Source organism: Euprymna scolopes, chromosome 32 (assembly GCF_053919585.1).
Source record: "Euprymna scolopes isolate OS-2025 chromosome 32, ASM5391958v1, whole genome shotgun sequence".
Taxonomy (NCBI): Eukaryota; Metazoa; Mollusca; class Cephalopoda; order Sepiida; family Sepiolidae; genus Euprymna; species Euprymna scolopes.
Window position 1 is genome coordinate 64,312,730 of NC_136513.1, and position 24,688 is coordinate 64,337,417.

The 24,688-nt window shown below is 27.6% G+C and overlaps 1 protein-coding gene across 6 annotated transcripts in view; it reads left to right on the forward strand.

Annotated features, from left to right (window-relative positions):
• LOC145256392 (echinoderm microtubule-associated protein-like 6) overlaps positions 1-24,688 on the forward strand; it is a 902,875-nt gene that overhangs the window by 188,477 nt on the left and 689,710 nt on the right. For all 6 annotated transcript variants that reach the window (XM_080115242.1, XM_080115245.1, XM_080115243.1 and 3 more), the window contains 2 exons: positions 8,393-8,647; positions 9,946-10,081. In XM_080115242.1, coding sequence (XP_079971368.1) covers positions 8,393-8,647; positions 9,946-10,081 — 391 coding nt within the window. The remainder of the gene's footprint in view (positions 1-8,392; positions 8,648-9,945; positions 10,082-24,688) is intronic.

Below are 24,688 nucleotides of genomic sequence, written 5' to 3' on the forward strand. Positions count from 1 at the left end.
ACCTACAAAAAACATGCTTTACCACAAGCCAAGGAATAGATATATTACTGCTAACCTCAAAGGACTATTAAAATTTCGAGAAGCTTGGAATTAAACGATTACTTCTTTTGAATATTTTATTTTTTATTTCTGTTGAACCTTTCATTTTGTTTGGATTATATCTTTTCCAACCGCTAAATATTCTGTGATTAATAACCCGCCTTTCGTCCCAACCTCTGCTCACTTCAAATGAACAACCAAACTAAATTCCTCACACAACCAAATATATGATATAAAGAAAAAAAAAAAGGGAGAAAAGAAAGACATTGTTTAATTTGATGACTTCTTTAATTCGCCCCATTTTTTTTTTTTTTTGTCCCGTTAGGACATTGCATTCTATGTTTTCTTGTGTGACTATTAAATTTAATTGCATAATAAAATAGTTTATAGTTTATGTCTTTTATGTTCGGCCATTTCTTCTTGTCTCATAGGATTGTGTTCTGTGTTATTTCATGACGGTACTGATCATGGAACCTTGGGTTAATTTGCCATCGGGATAAATTCTCTAATGAGACATATCATTACAATATTCTTTAATGTTATAAATTCCATATTGTAGTTATTTTTAATTTGTTATTTTTAATCATTTTTCTTTTTTTACTCAGGGCCTTGATAAGTTGTGACTCCTTTGTAAAAAAAAACAAAAACCTCTGATAAAGCATATACATTGAAATATTAATAGAATACAAATTATGAAATATAGTAATGGTGAGGAGGAAAATTTTAATATAAAGGAAATCTAGAAACGATAAGGTGGAAAGTCTTAAGATACAATAGTGTTAACAAATGTGGATAAATATACTAAAGCAATTTTTACTTACAATATTAAATCATTGTAACATTCAGTCAGTGTAAATGGAGTTATTCATGTTGCTAGTATATGGAAATTTATAATCCATTATATAAAGGCAACTCGTTTGTTTGTTTGTCTGCTAAAAGCTTTTGGCAAACGCGTCCACCAATGACAAAATTGGTATCATTAGAAAGATCAGAGCTGAGGAAAAAAATTTTGAAAAATTTACCAAAACGAGTAATTCCAAGTAGGTCAAATGGTCGTTATTTTTGCAATGAGGGTCATAAATTTTCCGAAAAAAATCTAATTTTATTTCTTTGTAATTTTAAACATTTCCCGGGATTAAATGAGATAGAGCGAAATATGTACTAGCAGAAGACCTGACATTGCCTGGGATTAAATGAGATAGATGGAAATATATACTAGCAGAAGACCTAACGTTGCTTGGGATTTAATAAGGGTGGTGGAATATAAAGTCAGTCCTGGAAATGGCTTAAACAGTTTATGATCTCAAATTTATTTTATGTATATTTTTAACAGTGTAGGGGGAAGGGAAATATTAAGTCAGTTCCGGAAATGGCTGAAGCAGTTTACGATTTCAAAATTACTTTATTTCTTGTATATTTTTAACAATTTTGGAGGATAAGGACTCAGTTCTTTTACGATTTCAAAGTTTCTTTTATTCATATATATATTGTTGGTGTTTTGTGAAGGTGATCTGGGCCACTTTCTGTAGGGGGTGATCCATATTTTTCTGAATTTTTAATGTTATCATCTGGAAATGACGTCACGATAATAGTGGTGGGTAGGAAGAAACCTGATTATGTTGCTTTTAAACGTGCTCTGGAGTTCTCTAGGGATTACCAAACCTGGTGGGGGGAGAGAGTCTGTTTCAGGGTCACAAAGCAATCTCCCATAATGTCATATTCCAAAGCTATAGAATACCTCTGGAATCATATTCTTAAAATGACATCATTTCTCTTCATATTATGTTGTCAGTGGTGGGGAGGGAAGAATTACACCAATCTTGAAATTCATGGTAAAGTAAAAGTTGCCTAATAATCATCCGTGTCAATGCATTTAAGTAATCATTTGAAAAACCTGATGGTGTCGGTAGTTGGCAAGGAAAGAGCACAGTAATGTTGAATTTTGTAGTGAAGCAAGAGTTGCCTAATCCTAAGATTCTCAAAATATTTATTTATTTATTTGTAAAACCTGCTAAGGAATCTTTTGAAAATGACGTCTTTTTTCCAAAACATTTTGGTGTCATTAGTGGGGAAAGAAAATGAAACACAGTGATGTGGAATTTTATAATGAAGCAAGGGTTATCTAATCACTAACCGTGTCAATGTATTTATGTATTAATTTGAAAATCCTAATGATCCATCTTCTAAAAATGCCTTCATTTTTCTTAAAATCATGGTGGCCTTGGTGGGAAGAGAAATTATTTCATATATGTTGTACAATACCTGTCGAGAGTATGTTAAATTCTTTCATATACGTATTTACATTACCCATCTGAGAGTAGGTAAAATTATTTTGAATATGTGATGTACATTACCCGTCCTAGCGAGGGTAAAATTCTTTCATATACATGCTGTAAATTATCTATCCTAGGGAAGGTACAATTACTTCATACACGTATAATAACCATCCTAGGGTAGATAAAATATTCTTTTGCTCGAGATAGCAAATGATACATAGACATTAAAAATGCCTCTATCCTAAGACTAACAGATATGTTCAAAAGTAACTTCATTTTTCTCATTGCAACACCAGGTAGTCTTTCTAGTATAATAGAAAGCAAACAGAAAATGTGCTTTCTGATGTCGAATATCAATTTAATAATATCTATCGAAATATACTTAAATGATTTATATGCTTTTAACCATTAGGCCAGCTTGACATGATCTTTAAAAAGTTTTTTCAAACCCACTTATTTTTAACATCAGAATATGTCATGTGAACAGTTCGCACATGCGTATTCGTGAAACAGTTGACAAACAGATAAAAATCTAGTGAGTCTCACATACCAAATTTTTAATTTGACCACTTAGCAGCCCTTTTTTTCGAGAGGAAAACCAATGAAAAAGTTTCCCGCATGTCTGAATATCCTATATACCAAATTTTAAGTCTGTAGATCAAACATTTGTTGAATATATAGGTTGAGAAGTGTCCTTACACACGCACACTTTCACACTTTTTATAGATATAGAAAATATTCATAAATGAACATCAATTAAATATAATAAAGGAAAAATCTAGGAATAGAACAGGGAAAATGATTTTAAAAAAAAATAACTACAATATGGAATTTATAACATGAAGAAATATTCATGTGATATCAACTAGACAGTGTAAGCTTAAGAAAAATAACTTAATAAATAAATAATTTTAGATTCAACCAAATAAAAAGTTCAGTTATAATTAATTTGAAAACTGAATCAACAAAGTTGCTTCGCTTCAACTGTTGATAAATATTTATAGAAAAGAAAAAATCTATATCAAATAATCAAATTAGCATGCTCAACATAAACAAAGCGATGTTACAAATTAAGAAATATATATAAATATAACAATTAATCTCATATTTAGTGATTGAAGTTAACAAAAAAAAATTAATAAATTAATTAATTTTAACTGTCAAACCAATTCTTCACAAAAGTAAACAAAAAGAAATCAGATGTGTAGTTTTGAATCTAATGGTAAACAGTTGAACTTATAAAAAATATTACAGTTCTGAATGGATGAAGGCTGATTGTTTATATTGTTTTAATCAGACTATTGTTCTTATCTTGAGTGTTATTTGTGCAATGTTACAGTCAGTATAGTCCAATCAAAACATGTAATACAAACAATCAGCCCTTATCTAAAAAATTCAGAACTGTAGTATGAAGCTGATACAGATCTGAAGCAATAAAAAAATGGAAAAGACTTGAAAAGCTTTACCAGAAACTGGCAAGAATGACTAACAACCTCACATTCCTATTTAAATGCTATGACCAAAAATTAATACCACCTGACTTAACCCTGAAACTTCAAGTCAACTTCAGAAGAACACAAAAGATCACAAGATGAGTGAAACATGAGCTTATACGGGGCCAAATACACAACAGCCAGCAGAATAAACACCAAATACAATCCCAAATCTTAGACACCTTTTGTGGAAAGTATATCCCTGGCTGATGACAAGATTCGCATCCAAAATTACCTTGAGCTTTCATATAAAAAACAATTTGAAAAAGTAAAATCCCACCAGATGAAATAACTCAAATCTCAAAACTAAGGACAATAAATGCCCACCAATAAGAGCCATTGTCAACAGAAGCAACCAACAGCTAACCCTAACCTCCCTGAGTAATCAGTATTAAACAAAGGTCTCAATTTCACCACAACCATCCAGCATGTTCCATACTTGGACATAATAGCCGTAATGGAGGAGGTAACTTTGAATTTACCCAAGGCATAGTTGGATGAACTAAAATGGAAAGTGAGACAAATACTCAAAAAGACAAAAACCCTAAAACCCAACTTCTCAAAGGAGAAATTATTAGCCATAAGGTCACTATGCAAAAATGCTGACACCATTATACTACCAGCAGACAAAGGCAATGCTACTGTGCTAATTCTTGGAGCTATTTCATATTAAAGAAGAATCCAACCTTGAAAACAGAAAAGAAGCTGTCACAAGTCCTCAATAAAATCAAAGACCTGATACCTCCGGCAAAATACAGGGAACTACCTGAAAATCACAGTAAGCTACCACACTTATATGGTCTTCCAAAAATTCACAAAGACAGCACCCCAGTAAGACCCATCATCAGTGCTCGAGGTTCAGCATGCTATCCTTTGAGCTGTTTCCTAGTTGACCCAAATCAATCAACCCAATCATAGGCAGGATTCCAGCATATGTCCAAAACTTAGCTCACTTTGTCGAAATAATCAAGGATGCGCCCATTCATTCAAACCAGATCATGAGTCTGGATGTAGCGAGTTTGTTCACCAAAGTTAATTGAACAGACTCACCATTGTTAATGAAACCCTAACCGTGGTAAGGAAGAAGTTGTCCTCAGACACATCACTTAGAGAATCCCAAATGACAACATAATGATGTAGAGACTACACTTTTCATGTTATGAACCAACATATAAGAAGGTTTAGCAATGGGTTCACCACTGTCCCCAGTACTAGCCAATATATACATGGAACATTTTGAGGAGTTGGCAATAAGCTCAACATCACTGGAACCAACTATGTGGCTATGATATGTGGATGACACATTCATATTCTTGCCCCACTAGGACATCCAAAACTTACTAGACCTTGTGAACTCCATTTGTTCATCTACCCAGTTCACTATAACACAGTCCATATGATATCAGAACAGTTCTCAAGAGTGACTCGACTCTCAAAAAACATATAGTAGAAGTCAACCTCTGACTGAAAGTCTCACGACAAAAAACTGTGTAGATTGCATGCAGAAAATTATACAAAGTTGAGACTGGTCGGCCCCTAAAGATAAAGCTAGAAGAACACCATAAAGCTATGACATGGGGAAGATCGAAGAGTTAGGACTAGCTGATTACATATGGAAAGAAAAAGGAACGAGGTCAAAAAGGATGAAGATGGAGAGTTAGATGACTTAAAGAAGTGGCAAATATGCTAAAAAAGGAAAATTACTTAGCAGGCCAAGCATAGATATCAGCAGTATATGTGAACCTCTAAATATAAAGCAAAGCAAAAAGTTTACAACCTCTCTTTAAAATTTCAACAGTGAAAGGGAGATAATTTTGTCAAACTTTATCAAAGTTATCTCCCCTTGTCAACAAAATTTTTTTTCACGCATACAAAACCACAGCAAAAAACAAAAACAACTCCAAGAATACAAAACCATCTATAGAACCAATTCTCCTTTCTTTTCCAAGTTGGCGACCAGCATGCCTGAAAATGGTCGGAAGCTACACCGATCAAAACATTGCACAAATAGCACTCAAGATGAGAACAATCAAAACAATACATATAAAAAGTATTTTAATGAAAACATAAATTATAAATACGATAATTAATATAACTTAAAAATAGAATGAAAATGTGGTAAAATAAATAATGAAATAAAATACAAAATAAAATAAGATGATACACAAAAAATAAAAATAAATAATGAAATAAAATACAAAATAAAATAAGATGATACACAAAAAATAAAAATAAATAATGAAATAAAATACAAAATAAAATAAGATGATACACAAAAAATAAAAATAAATAATGAAATAAAATACAAAATAAAATAAGATGATACACAAAAAATAAAAATAAATAATGAAATAAAATACAAAATAAAATAAGATGATACACAAAAAATAAAAATAAATAATGAAATAAAATACAAAATAAAATAAGATGATACACAAAAAATAAAAATAAATAATGAAATAAAATACAAAATAAAATAAGATGATACACAAAAAATAAAAATAAATAATGAAATAAAATACAAAATAAAATAAGATGATACACAAAAAATAAAAATAAATAATGAAATAAAATACAAAATAAAATAAGATGATACACAAAAAATAAAAATAAATAATGAAATAAAATACAAAATAAAATAAGATGATACACAAAAAATAAAAATAAATAATGAAATAAAATACAAAATAAAATAAGATGATACACAAAAAATAAAAATAAATAATGAAATAAAATACAAAATAAAATAAGATGATACACAAAAAATAAAAATAAATAATGAAATAAAATACAAAATAAAATAAGATGATACACAAAAAATAAAAATAAATAATGAAATAAAATACAAAATAAAATAAGATGATACACAAAAAATAAAAATAAATAATGAAATAAAATACAAAATAAAATAAGATGATACACAAAAAATAAAAATAAATAATGAAATAAAATACAAAATAAAATAAGATGATACACAAAAAATAAAAATAAATAATGAAATAAAATACAAAATAAAATAAGATGATACACAAAAAATAAAAATAAATAATGAAATAAAATACAAAATAAAATAAGATGATACACAAAAAATAAAAATAAATAATGAAATAAAATACAAAATAAAATAAGATGATACACAAAAAATAAAAATAAATAATGAAATAAAATACAAAATAAAATAAGATGATACACAAAAAATAAAAATAAATAATGAAATAAAATACAAAATAAAATAAGATGATACACAAAAAATAAAAATAAATAATGAAATAAAATACAAAATAAAATAAGATGATACACAAAAAATAAAAATAAATAATGAAATAAAATACAAAATAAAATAAGATGATACACAAAAAATAAAAATAAAACTTTAAAAATAAAAAAAAATTATTAATAAGTAACACCTACTGAAATACGAAAATTAAAAATTAAGACAAACACAGTATGAAAGTCATCTATACAACAGATGTTGGCAGTGTAAGTTATTTGAACCATGTAAGTTGTTCAAAATAATGTTATTTTTAAGGAATTTATCCGATGAATGCAACCCATGGAAGAAGAGAAGGAAAGAGAAAACATATGAACAGTTTTTGTGTTTTTATTATTTCATCCTTTTTATTCTGTTGAGCTGAAAACCTTTGTACAGATTTGTTTAATAGTTTGATACAACAACAAAAGGACTTGCCATTTTTTTTTTATTTTTCTACTTTTCTCCATTTGTGTGGAATGTTTATTGGCAAACGTTTTTACAGCGATCTTCTATACAGCAGCAACCATGTGCATAAGTGATCCTTTTTACAATACCAGTGCCATACAATGTGGCAAGAGTGATGATCATTTTTAGCCATAATGTAACGTAGTTGTTAATATGTAAGGACCCATTGTAGACTATGCCACAAAAAATAGAAAACACTCAACTGACTTTCTCTGTCTGGTATTTTAAACAACACATTTTTTTTCTAAATATTTAAAAAGTTCATGTCTCCTTTCCTAGTCATGTGTGTAACTTTTCATCTTTGCTCTGATGTCACCTCAAACATGTCTTGAATCCAACTTCTCCAAACACTTGTGTTTTGAACATATCTTTCTGTTCTCTTATGTTCAAACACATCCTTTTCTACTCTCTTGTGTCTCAAATATATTTTGAATATGTACTGCGCTGAACACCAGCCATTCCTTATTCAAACATGTGTCCTTTTTATCTCTACTGTGATGTCACATCACACACTGGTTCGGTTATTTGCATATGGCTGCTGCTGATAACCCTGTGTCAGCGGTTTTGTTACAATAAAACCAACCTATAAGTGGGATTTTCTGGTTGAGCAAACTTTGGATCATCATAGATCCAGTGACCTGTGACCCAGGTTTACTAACATTACTTGGATATGCCATGAAGCTTATACTTGATGTCTGACTCCGGATACTCTGTAACAGACTGGGGTCATCCTCACTTGGGGAACTCCCAGGACATTATCATTGGCACTTGTAACCAAGGATTCTTTATACTGTTAACTGGATGTCTTGATGCCTAACCATGTTTCTACTGAGACTTTTAATTCTGCTTTTTTTCTGCTTTTCTAGATTTTTGACATCCAGTTTAATCTATTTGAAGAAAATGAAATCGTCAGTTGTGGTATAAAGCACATTAATTTTTGGAGGTTCTGTGGAAATTCTTTGCAGTCCAGGAAAGGAGTTTTTGGTAAAGTTGGAGAAATCCAAACACTATTGTGCTTGGCATTTGGTCCTAACCATACCACCTATTCTGGCACTTTGTCAGGAGACATTTATGTATGGTCTGGTAATAATTTAGAAAGTATTATTTCAGATGCCCATCAGGTGAGTTTTTTTTTTTTTTCAAAATTATTTTGTTCAAATTTAATTATTTATGTCTTCATATGCATCTGTTAGGACAAAAATGATAAGAAACATTTACAAACAAAATGCCTATGCAAATATTAGCCAATCAGTATATTAGATGCTTGTGATAAAATAATGTGGTTCTTTGCTTTTGATCACCTACAAATTATTGCAATTTGATAACTCTGTCTCGTACTAGAAAATGTAACACTTTTGCAGTTTAAAATAAAAAGAGAATTAAATGTTACCCACTGTAACAATGGAGGAGAAAATGACGTGTTATCAGATTTAAAGCCTGTGGACTGTTTCACATGTTGTTTCACATGTTGGACACTTGATTTTTAATCTAAGAAAGAACTTGTGCTTGTAGTTTTATAGGAAAACAAATACTTAAGAAGAATGAATTAAGGAAGACAGGCAGTTGAATTTTTGACAGCTGAAAGAGAACATTGGAGTTGAGATTTGTCGACTGTTATTGTGGTTGTCTGTTATGAAAAGGAATTACATAATTTCCTTATGGAATTACAATGCTAAAGTAAAACTTCTAGAATGTTTTCTAAAATAAAACGCTTCTAGAATCGTTTGATTTTTAATTGGCAAAAGAGATGTTAATCTGTTGGCATGATCACCAGAGAATATGTTGGGTGATGCAAAATTTCTCAATTTTCTCAAATACTTTGATCTATTGCTATTCATGACAAAAACAATTTTCCAACCACCGACAATTTACTAAGCTAATTTATGGTGAATGTTAGAATGGTTTCCATTGAAATTTCTGTGTTGAATGTTCTGTCAGTCAATATTAACATAGAAAATTTGCTCTAAAATAATACATATGATATATACATGAATCAAAATATCATATTTGAGTATATTTTACTACTCGGCAACACTGAGCAGCCTGCTGGTTTTGGAGTTACATTAGCACTCTTTCTTAAATTCAAAAAAAAAAAAAGGAAACATCATGTCAGGTGTGGTCATGATCGGTTCAGTAGTGTGGGCTGTAGGAGATTATATATACATAGACTATGACCTTGAAAATTGGTTTGCACCATCCCTAGGTGGGAGACCATCGTCATGCCAGGTTTGGTCATGATTGGTTCAGTGGTTTGGGCTGTAGGAGAGTTGTACACACGCACACACACACACACATGAACGCTACTACTTTATATTTAGATGAATAAAATTAGGTTACTATTTTAAGAAAGACAATCAAAGTTGAAAATTAGTTTGTTTTTTCTCAATTCAAAACATTTTTTTCTTTCTTTCTAATCTAGGGTCCTGTCTACACATTGTATATGAGTGAAGATGGATATGCTTCTGGAGGCAAAAATGGAATTATCAAACTTTGGGATGGAAACTTCAAACCTATCATCTCAATTAATATGACTACAATTCAAAATGGATACCAAGGTTTGCCATATTAATTCAGCCGGGCATATTTTATTTCCCAAATTTTATTTTACAATATTTCTAAGATGAGGTATTGTCCCTACATTAATAGAATTATATGACCATTTCTTGTATGGTTGTGTATGTACATATTTCTTGTATGTTTGTGTGTGTGTGTTTATTGTAGGTTTGTGTGTGCATTGCTTGTATGTTTGTGTGTGCATTGCTTGTATGTTTGTGTGTGCATTGCTTGTATGTTTGTGTGTGCATTGCTTGTATGTTTGTGTGTTTATTGTATTGCACATTGAATTATTACTTCCTTTTTTTATTTATAATTATTTAAATATTTATTCAAATTAAAATGAAATGTTAAAATAAAACGAGATTAAAAGCAAATTATGAAATTGAATCAACCGGCAGACATTTCTGTTTATTTGTAAACAAGTCAGCCATTTTAATTTTGGGAAGAATTCATGTGTATGCAGTATGCTAATGTATGGAAGTAAAACCTGACCAGTGAAAGGTTGAGGACATGCATTGCATGGAAGAAAATAATATGAGAATCCTACAATGAATGTATAATGTGAGATAGGGTTTGTTTTGATGATATCAGAGTAAGATTTAATCTGGACAGTTTAACAAAATGTGTGTAGAACAGGAGACTTCGGTGGTATGGCCATGTTAAAAGAATTGATGAAAGGAGAACATGTAAGAAAGTGATAAGAATGGGCATGAGAAAAATAGAATATACCTGGCAAAAGATCAGTTAGTCTAGAAATTAAAAAAAACAAACAAACACACACTACCATGTAAAACAGACATTAAACCTTATTATGTGATGCAGATTTGTATTGAATTTTTGCTTTTAACTACCCAAGAGCAGAAAGAGGTTGTGGTAAATATGTTTTTAACACTTTCATAATAGTAGAGGATTTTAATGAATGTTTTTTCCAGTGTAATTGCTGTACTATTATAATGAAACCTGCAATATATAAACATAATCTGTCAGAATATTTGACACTTAGGTAATGGTGTATCTGTTATTATTTAACATATAAATAACAACTTAATTCAGTTCAGTATTTCTAGCCTGGATTATGATGCTTGCATATCATCATTTCCTGTTTATTGTCCATGTAAATTTATACGTTTTATGTGAAATAATAATATACCGGGTGCAATTGTTTTTGCTGGAAAACAAACTAGAGAGATAATTGTAGAATCAGCAAGAATAGCACATAAAACATAATAGATTTATTTAAAAACATCAGATATTTGAAAATTGTAATTAAGTAGTTTCCAGAATTTAAGCAAAGTCACGGATCATATACGATAACCGGGAAATATAAAGTGATAAGCCCCACCTCCCATAATACTCTTAGTAAAAAAAAATTGGAGTTATAATTTATTAAAGTAAATACAATTGAGTATGACATTCAAATCATCATAACATTTTTTTTTTTTGCAGAAAAAAAAATCGAAAATATCACCACGCACAAGATAGGGCTAAGACACTCATTAAGGAACTATATACCATGTAGCATTAGAATATATGTAATGCATTAAGGAACTATATACCATGTAGCATAAGAATATATGTAATGCATTAAAGAACTATATACCATGTAGCACAAGAATATATGTAATGAATTATGAAACTATATACCATGTAGAATAAGAATATATGTAATGAATTAAGAAACTATATACCATGTTGCATAAGAATATATGTAATGCATTAAGAAACTATATACGATGTAGCATAATAATATATGTAATGCATTAAGGAACTATATACCAGGTTGCATAAGAATATATGTAATGCATTACGAAACTATATACCATGTTCCATGAGAATATATGTAATGAATTATGAAACTATATACCATGTAGCATAAGAATATATGTAATGAATTAAGAAACTATATACCATGTTGCATAAGAATATATGTAATGCATTAAGAAACTATATACCAAGTAGCAATAGAATATATGTAATGAATTATGAAACTACCATGTTGCAATAGAATATATGTAATGCATTAAGTAACTATATACCATGTAGCATAAAAATAAATGTAATGAATTATGAAACTATATACCATGTTGCCTAAAAATATATGTAATGCATTAAGGAACTATATCCCGTGTTGCATAAGAATATATGTAAGGCATTAAGAAAGTATATACCATGTTGCATAAGAATATATGTAATGCATTATGAAACTATATACCATGTTGCATAAGAATATATGTAATGCATTAAGAAACTATATACCATGTTGAATAAGAATATATGTAATGCATTAAGAAAGTATATACCATGTTGCATAAGAATATATGTAATGCATTATGAAACTATATACCATGTTGCATAAGAATATATGTAATGCATTATGAAACTATATACCATGTTGCATAAGAATATATGTAATGCATTATTAAACTATATACCATGTTGTATAAGAATATATGTCACGGATTATGAAACTATATACTATGTTGCATAAGAATATATGTAATGCATTATTAAACTATATACCATGTTGCATAAGAATATATGTAATGCATTAAGAAACTATATACCATGTTGCATAAGAATATATTTAACCCATTATGAAACTCTATATTATGTTGCATAAGAATATATGTAATGCGTAAAGATACTATATACCATGTTGCATAAGAATATATGTAATGCATTAAGAAAGTATATACCATGTTGCATAAGAATATATGTAATGCATTATGAAACCATATACCATGTTGCATAAGAATATATGTAATGCATAAAGAAACTATATACTATGTTGCACAAGAATATATGTAATGCATTATGAAACTATATAATATGTTTCATAAGAATATATGTAATACATTATGAAACTATATACAATGTTGCATAAGAATATATGTAATGCATTATGAAACAATATAGCATGTTGCATAAGAATTTATGTAATGCATTAAGAAACTATATACCATGTTGCATAAGAATATATGTAATGAATTATGAAACTATATACCATGTTGCATAAGAATATATGTAATGAATAAAGAAACTATATACCATGTAGCATAAGAATATATGTACTGCATTAAGAAACTATATACCATGTTGCATAAGAATATATGTAATGCATTAAGAAACTATATGCCATGTTGCAATAGAATATATGTAATGAATTATGAAACTATATACCATGTAGCATAAGAATATATGTAATGCATTATTAAACTATATACCATGTAGCATAAGAATATATGTAATGACTTAAGAAACTATATACCATGTAGCATAGAATATATGTACTGCATTAAGAAACTATATACAAAGTTGGAATAGAATATATGTAGTGAATTATTTAACTATATACCATGTTGCATAAGAATATATGTAATGCATTAAGAAACTATATACCATGTAGCTTTAGAATACATGTAATGCATTAAGAAACTATATACCATGTAGCATAAGAATATATGTAATGAATTAAGAAACTATATACCATGTAGCATAAGAATATATGTAATGAATTAAGAAACTATATACTATGTTGCAATAGAATATATGTAATGAATTATGAAACTATATACCATGTAGCATAAGAATATATGTAATGCATTAAGAAACTATATACCATGTTGAATAAGAATATATGTAATGCATTAAGAAAGTATATACCATGTTGCATGAGAATATATGTAATGCATTAAGGAACTATATCCCGTGTTGCATAAGAATATATGTAATGCATTATGAAACTATATACCATGTTGCATAAGAATATATGTAATGCATTAAGAAACTATATACCATGTTGAATAAGAATATATGTAATGCATTAAGAAAGTATATACCATGTTCCATAAGAATATATGTAACGATTATGAAACTATATACCATGTTGCATAAGAATATATGTAATGCATTATGAAACAATATACCATGTTGCATAAGAATATATGTAAAGCATTATGAAACTATATACCATGTTTCAACAGAACATATGTAATGTATTTTTAAACTATATACCATGTTTCACAAGAACATATGTAATGCATTATGAAACTATATACCATGTTTCACAAGAACATATGTAATGCATTATGAAACTATATACCATGTTGCATAAGAGTTTATTTAACTCATTAAGAAACTATATACTATGTTGCATAAGAATATATATAAGGCATTATGAAACTATATACCATGTTGCATAAGAATATGTCTAATGCTTTATGACACTGTATACCATGCTGCATGAGAATATATTTAATGCATTAAGAAACTATATACCATGTTGCATGAGAATATATTTCACGCATTATGAAATTATATACCATGTTGCAATAGAATGTATGTAATGCATTATGATACTATATACCATGTTGCATAAGAATATATTTAACACATTAATAAACTATATACCATATTGCATGTGTATGTAATGAAATAAGAAACAATATAACATGTTGCATAAGAATACATGTAATGAATTAATAAACTATATTCCATGTTGCATAAGAATATATGTAACGCATTATGAAACTATACACCATGTTGCATAAGAATATATGTAATGCATTATGAAACTATATACCATGTTGCATAAGAATATATGTAATGCATTATGAAACTATATACCATGTTGCATAAGAATATATGTAATGCATTAAGAAACTATATGTCAAGTTGAATAAGAATATATGCAATGCATGAAGAAAGTATATACCATGTTGCATAAGAATATATGTAATGCATTATGAAACTATATACCATGTTGCATAAGAATATATGTAATGCATTATTAAACTATATACCATGTTGTATAAGAATATATGTCACGGATTATGAAACTATATACTATGTTGCATAAGAATATATGTAATGCATTATTAAACTATATACCATGTTGCATAAGAATATATGTAATGCATTAAGAAACTATATACCATGTTGCATAAGAATATATTTAACTTATTATGAAACTCTATATTATGTTGCATAAGAATATATGTAATGCGTAAAGATACTATATACCATGTTGCATAAGAATATATGTAATGCATTAAGAAAGTATATACCATGTTGCATAAGAATATATGTAATGCATTATGAAACTATATACCATGTTGCATAAGAATATATGTAATGCATAAAGAAACTATATACTATGTTGCACAAGAATATATGTAATGCATTAAGAAACTATATAATATGTTTCATAAGAATATATGTAATACATTATGAAACTATATACAATGTTGCATAAGAATATATGTAATGCATTATGAAACAATATAGCATGTTGCATAAGAATTTATGTAATGCATTAAGAAACTATATAGCATGTTGCATAAGAATATATGTAATGAATTATGAAACTATATACCATGTTGCATAAGAATATATGTAATGAATAAAGAAACTATATACCATGTAGCATAAGAATATATGTACTGCATTAAGAAACTATATACCATGTTGCATAAGAATATATGTAATGCATTAAGAAACTATATGCCATGTTGCAATAGAATATATGTAATGAATTATGAAACTATATACCATGTAGCATAAGAATATATGTAATGCATTATTAAACTATATACCATGTAGCATAAGAATATATGTAATGACTTAAGAAACTATATACCATGTAGCATAGAATATATGTACTGCATTAAGAAACTATATACAAAGTTGGAATAGAATATATGTAGTGAATTATTTAACTATATACCATGTTGCATAAGAATATATGTAATGCATTAAGAAACTATATACCATGTAGCTTTAGAATACATGTAATGCATTAAGAAACTATATACCATGTAGCATAAGAATATATGTAATGAATTAAGAAACTATATACCATGTAGCATAAGAATATATGTAATGAATTAAGAAACTATATACTATGTTGCAATAGAATATATGTAATGAATTATGAAACTATATACCATGTAGCATAAGAATATATGTAATGAATAAAGAAACTATATACCATGTTGCATAAGGATATATGTAATGCATTAAGAAACTATATACCATGTTGCAATTGAATATATGTAATGAATTATGAAACTATATACCATGTAGCATGAGAATATATGTAATGAATTAAGAAACTATATACCATGTTGCATAAGAATATATGTAATGCATTAAGAAACTATATACCATGTTGCAATAGAATATATGTAATGAATAAAGAAACTATATACCATGTAGCATAAGAATATATGTAATGAATTAAGAAACTATATACTATGTAGCATAAGAATATATGTACTGCGTTAAGAAACTATATACCAAGTTGCAATAAAATATATGTAATGAATTATGAAACTATATACCATGTAGCATAAGAATATATGTAATGCATTAAGAAAGTATATACCATGTTGCATAAGGATATATGTAATGCATTAAGAAACTATATACCATGTTGCAATTGAATATATGTAATGAATTATGAAACTATATACCATGTAGCATGAGAATATATGTAATGAATTAAGAAACTATATACCATGTTGCATAAGAATATATATACCAAGTTGCAATAGAATATATGTAATGAATAAAGAAACTATATACCATGTAGCATAAGAATATATGTAATGCATTAAGAAAGTATATACCATGTAGCATAAGAATATATGTAATGCATTATGAAGCTATATACTATGTGGCATAAGAATATATTTAATGCATTATTAAACTATATACCATGTTGCATAAGAATATATGTAATGCATTAAGAAACTATATATTATGTTGCATAAGAATATATGTAATGCATTATTAAGCTATATATCATGTTGCATAAGAATATATGTAACGCATTATTAAACTATATACCATGTTGCATAAGAATATATGTAATGCAGAAAGAAATTATATACCATGTTGCATAAGAATATATGTAATGCCTTAAGAAACTATATTCCATGTTGCATAAGAATATATGTAAAGCATTAAGAAACTATATAGCATCTTGCATAAGAATATATGTAATGCATTATGAAACTATATACCATGTTGCATAAGAATATATGTAATGTATTATGAAACTATATACCATGTTGCATAAGAATATATATAATGCATTAAGAAACCATATAACATGCTGCATAAGAATATATATAATGCATTATGAAACTATATACCATGTTTCATAAGAATATGTCTAATGCATTATGAAACTGTATACCATGTTGCATGAGAATAACTACATACCATGTTGCATGAGAATATATTTAATGCATTAAGAAACTATATACCATGTTGCATAAGAATATATTCCAGCATTATTAAACTATGCATTATGATACTATATACCATGTTGCATAAGAATATATTTAACACATTAATAAACTTTATAGCATATTGCATGTGTATGTAATGACATGTTGCATAAGAATATATGTAACGCATTATGAAACTATATACCATGTTGCATAAGAATATATGTAATGCATTATGAAACTTTATACCATGTTGCATGAGAATATAGTAAATGCATTATTAAACTATATACCATGTTTCATTAGAATATATGTAAAGCATTAAGAAACTATATACCATGTTGCATAAGAATATATGTAATGCATTATGAAACTATTTACCATGTTGCATAAAAACTTTATAGCATATTGCATGTGTATGTAATGCCATGTTGCAATAGAAAATATGTAATGAATTAATAAACCATATACCATGTAGCATAAGAATATATGTAATGCATTAAGAAAGTATATACCATGTTGTATAAGAATATATGTAATGCATTATGAAACTATATACCTTGTGGCATAAGAATATATGTAATGCATTATTAAACTATATACCATGTTTCATTAGAATATATGTAAAGCATTAAGAAACTATATACCATGTTGCATAAGAATATATGTAATGCATTATGAAACTATATACCATGTTGCATGAAAATATATGTTATGCATTAAGAAACTATATACAATGTTGCATAAGAATATATGTAATGCATTAAGAAACTATATACCATGTTGCATAAGAATATATGTAATGCATTATGAAACTATATACAATGTTGCATGAAATTATATGTAATGCATTAAGAAACTATATACAATGTTGCATAATAATATATGTAATGCATTAAGAAACTATATACCATGTTGCATAAGAATATATGTAATGCAATGTGAAACTATATACTATGTTGCATAAGAATATATGTAATGCATTATTAAACTATATACCATATTACATAAGAATATATATAATGCATTAAGGAACTATATACAATGTTGCATAAGAATATATGTAACGCATTAAGAAACTATATACCATGTTGTATGAGAATATTTGTTATGCATTAAGAAACTATATACCATGTTGAATAAGAATATATGTAATGCATTATGAAACTATATATCATGTTGCATAAGAGTATATATAATACATTAAGAAACTATATACCATGTTCCATAAGAATATATGTAATGGATTATGAAACTATATACTGTGTTGCATAAGAGTTTATTTTACACATTAAAACTACATACCATAAGAATATATGTAATGCATTATGAAACTATATACCATTTTTCAACGGAACATGTAATTCATTATAAAACTGTATACCATGTTTCACAAGAACATATGTAATGTATTATGAAACTATATACCATGTTTCACAAGAATATATGTAATGCATTATGAAACTATATACCATGTTGCATAAGAGTTTTTTTTTACTCATTAAGAAACTATATACTATGTTGCATAAGAATATATATACTGCATTATGAAACTATATACCATGTTTCATAAGAATATGTCTAATGCATTATGAAACTGTATACCATGTTGCATGAGAATAACTATATACCATGTTGCATGAGAATATATTTAATGCATTAAGAAACTATATACCATGTTGCATAAGAATATATTTCACGCATTATGAAACTATATACCATGTCGCAATAGAATGTATGTAATGCATTATGATACTATATACCATGTTGCATAAGAATATATTAAACACATTAATAAACTATATACCATATTGCATGTGTATGTAATGAAATAAGAAACAATATAACATGTTGCATAAGAATACATGTAATGAATTAATAAACTATATTCCATGTTGCAGAAGAATATATGTAATGCATTATGAAACCATATACCATGTTGCATAAAAATATATGTAATGCATTATGAAACTATATACCATGTTGCATAAGAATATATGTAATGCATTATGAGACTATATACCATATTGCATAAGAATATATGTAATGCCTTAAGAAACTATATGTCAAGTTGAATAAGAATATATGTTATACATTAAGAAAGTATATACCATGTTGGATAAGAATATATGTAATGCATTATGAAACTATATACCATTCTCATGTTGCATAAGAATATATTAAACACATTGAGAATATATGTAACGCATTATGAAACTCTATATTATGTTGCATAAGAATATATGTAATGCGTAAAGAAAGTATATACCATGTTGCATAAGAATATATGTAATGCATTATGAAACTATATACCATGTTGCAATAGAATATATGTAATGAATTATGAAACTATATACCATGTAGCATAAGAATATATGTAATGAATAAAGAAACTATATACCATGTAGCATAAGATTATATGTAATGACTTAAGAAACTATATACCATGTAGCATAGAATATATGTACTGCATTAAGAAACTATATACCAAGTTGCAATAGAATATATGTAGTGAATTTTTTAACTATATACCATGTTGCATAAGAATATATGTAATGCATTACGGAACTATATACCATGTTGCATAAGAATATATGTAATGCATTAAGAAACTATATACCATGTAGCATAAGAATATATGTAATGCATTAAGAAACTATATACCATGTAGCATAAGAATATATGTAATGAATTAAGAAACTATATACCTTGTTGTATAAGAATATATGTAATGCATTAAGAAACTATATACCATGTTGCAATTGAATATATGTATTGAATTATGAAACTATATACCATGTAGCATAAGAATATATGTACTGAATTAAGAAACTATATACCATGTTGCATAAGAATATATTTAATGAATTAAGAAACTATATACCATGTTGCAATAGAATATATGTAATTAATTATTAAACTATATACCATGTAGCATAAGAATATATGTAATGAATAAAGAAACTATATACCATGTTGCATAAGAATATATGTAATGCATTAAGAAACTATATACCATGTAGCATCAGAATATATGTAATGCATTAAGAAACTATATACCAAGTTGCAATAGAATATATGTAATGAATTATGAAACTATATACCATGTTGCATAAGAATACAGTAAAAGCATTAATAAAGTATATAGAATGTTGCATAACATTTTATGTAATGCATTATGAAACTATATACCATGTGGCATAAGAATATATGTAATGCATAAAGAAACTATATACCATGTAGCATAAGAATGCATGTAATGCATTAAGAAACTATATACCATATTGCATAAGAATATATGTAATGCATTATTAAACTATATACAATATTACAAAAGAATATATGTAATGCATTATTAAACTATATACCATGTTGCATAAGAATATATTTAACGCATTATGAAACTATATACTATGTTGCATAAGAATATATGTAATGCATAAAAAACTATATACCATGTTGTATAAGAATATATGTAATGCATTAAGAAACTATATACCATGTTGCATAAGAATATATGTAATGAATTATGAAACTATATACCATGTTGCATAAGAATATATGTAATGAATTATGAAACTATATACCATGTTGCATAAGAATATATGTAATGCATTAAGAAACTATATACAATGTAGCATAAGAATATATATGATGCATTAAGAAACTATATACCATGTTGAATAAGAATATATGTAATGCATTATGAAACTATATACCATGTTGCATAAGAATATATATAATGCATTAAGAAACTATATACCATGTTGCATAAGAATATATGTAATGGATTATGAAATTATATACTGTGTTGCATAAGAGTTTCTTTTACACATTAAAAACTACATACCATGTTGCATAAAAATATATGTAATGCATTATGAAACTATATACCATGTTTCAACGGAACATATGTAATTCATTATGAAACTGTATACCATGATTCACAAGAACATATGTAATGCATTATGAAACTATATACCATGTTTCACAAGAACATATGTAATGCATTATGAAACTATATACCATGTTGCATAAGAGTTTATTAAACTCATTAAGAAACTTTCATAAGAATATGTCTAATGCATTATGAAACTGTATACCATGTTGCATGAGAATAACTATATACCATGTTGCATGAGAATATATTTAATGCATTAAGAAACTATATACCATGTTGCATAAGAATATATTTCACGCATTATGAAACTATATACCATGTCGCAATAGAATGTATGTAATGCATTATGATACTATATACCATGTTGCATAAGAATATATTTAACACATTAATTAACTATATACCATATTGCATCATGTATGTAATTAAATAAGAAACTATATAACATATTGCGTAAGAATACATGTAATGAATTAATAAACTATATTCCATGTCGCATAAGAATATATGTAATTCATTATGAAACTATATACCATGTTGCATAAGAATATATGTAATACATTATGAAACTATATACCATGTTGCATAAGATTATATGTAATGCATTATGAAACTATATACCATGTTGCATAAGAATATATGTAATGCATTATGAAACTATATACTATGTTGCAGAAGAATATATGTAATGAATTAATAAACTATATTCCATGTTGCATAAGAATATATGTAATGCATTATGAAACGATATACCATGTTGCATAAGAATATATGTAATACATTATGATACTATATTGCATAAGAATATATGTAATGCATTAAGAATCTATATACCATGTTGCATAAGAATATATGTACTGCATTATGAAACTATATACCATGTTGCATAAGAATATATTTAATACATTATGATACTGTATTACATAAGAATATATGTAATGCATTATGAAACTATATACCATGTTGCATGAGTATATATGTAATGCAATATGAAACTATATACCATGTTGCATAAGAATATATGTAATACATTATGAAACTATATACCATATTGCATAAGAATATATGTAATGCATTATTAAACTATATACCATGTTTCATAAGAATATATATAATGCATTATGAAACTGTATACCATGTTTCATTAGAATATAAATAATGCATTATGAAACTATATACCATGTTGCAATGGAATTTATGTAATTCATTATGAAACTATATACCATAGTGCATAAGAATATATGTAATGCATTATGAAACTATATACCATGTTGCATAAGAATATATGTAATACATTATGAAACTATATACCATGTTGCAATAGAATATACATAATTCATTATGAAACTATATACCATGTACATAAGAATATATGTAATGGATTATGAAACTATATACCATGTTGCATAAGAATATATGTAATACATGTTGCATAAGAATATATGTAGTGCACTAAGAAACTATATACCATGTTGCATTAGAATATATGTAATGCATTAAGAAACTGTCTACCATGTTGCATAAGAATATGTGTAATGCATTATGAAACTGTCTACCATGTTGCATAAGAATATATGTAATTCATTAAGAAACTGTATACCATCTTGCATAAGAATAGATGTAATGGATTAAGAAACTATATTATGTTGCATAAGAATATATGTAACGCATAAGAAATTATCCATTATGTTGCTAAGAAGATAACGTCGTATTCAATAAGAAGTAAATAATATAGTGCAATGGTACTATTTTTAATTGTAACATATCAATCCAAAATATATCAAATTCTTCTCATTAGTAACTATATGGCATGTAGCATGAAGAGATATAACATAGTAGTAATTAGCAATACTGTAACATGTTGCTTAAACTTTATAACTATGCATGTGAAATCTCCACTTTTAGCATACTCCATGTTTTTTGTTTTAGAAAAAAAGCTAATTATGGCTAAATTGTTTCAGTCTTATTTGATATTTTCTATCTTTATCCTTTTCTGTTTTTATCTCTTTTTATTAGTTTTCTTTTTAATCTTATAAAAACACAGACATTAATATAAAATGGCTCCAACTAGCATCTCAACCTATATATGTGTGTTTCTGTGTGTAAATGTATGTAATAACTATATACAAACTAAATTTATTCAACATAATGAATTAACAAGTAAAAGGTGAAGAAATTAGCTGACCCATTTTGTACCTCACTTCATAGAGTTAAATCAAAGTAAAATTACAATTAAAAGAAAAATTATATGAAAATAGAAATATGGAAGGGACAAAAAAAAACAAAAAGAAACAGGGAAAGAATTTGAAAGAAACCACACTAAGTGCTAAAAGATTTTCTTCTGCTTCCAAAGAGAAAGTCTCAAAGACTTAATGTTTCTAAAATTTTCAAATGAAAAGGCGAATATGACCTGCTCAAAATTGAGAACAAATCAACACTAAACTTCAAGGCATAATCACGGTTTATTTAAACATCTGCATTTCTCCCACATTCCCTAAACGAATTCGTAGTGCCCAGGTCATAGGAATTTTGCCTGTTTCAACTCTAAGTTTAGTGACCTTAAGGCAAAATTAAATGACATTGCACATTCATAGGCTGGAACGCCGGATACGTTTTATAAATCAAAATGGTGCAGTGAACACTTTGGCACAATCAAGACACTTGGCCATAATAAATCTATAGTCATTACAAAACCTGATAAAGGCTCTGAGGTCCTCATACTTGACCACCAAAATTACATTAATAAAATAAAATGATGACCATTTTTAATGACACCTCTAAATTGTCTGGTTAGGTCTGTTACCATATCTTTTGAAACCAAGTTCCAAAAATGTCTGATCAAATGAGGAAAAAGTGGAATTCTTCCTCATACTATTTCAAATTTGATCAGACCTACTGTTTCTATTTGTCCTTGTCTCTATGGTTTGTGTAAAACCCATAAGAATAGTGTACCATTAGAACCCATACTATCAATCATAGTCTTCTCAACAGAAGTTGCTATCTTCATGCAGAACTACAATTACTCTGACAAATTTATGCGTTCTTTTGATATTTCTAGTCTCTTCAAGTGTGTCCCACTTTTGGAGACTTTTATTATATGTGTGTGTGTGTGTGTGTGTGTGTGCAGATGCCATATATTGCAGTCAACTTGCGGCTCCCCCTATTCCCAAAAATGTTTCCTTGGAATTAGTGAAATTTGCTACTTGAATTCAGCTTCAATGATACTATGTATAAAAAATAGATGGTGTGGCCATTGGTTCTCCTCTTGGACAGCTTTGGCAAATATTTTTGTAGGTTTTCATGAACAGGGTTTACTTTATCAAAAACCAGACCTTTACTTTTGCTTGTTTGACAATAAAATGAAAGCAGACACTTTTTTGTGGTCCTTAAAAATATTAATCTAGCCCTTAATGTTATGGTAGAGGAAGAAATTAATTCTAGTCTTTCATTTTTGGATCTTCTAGTTTCTA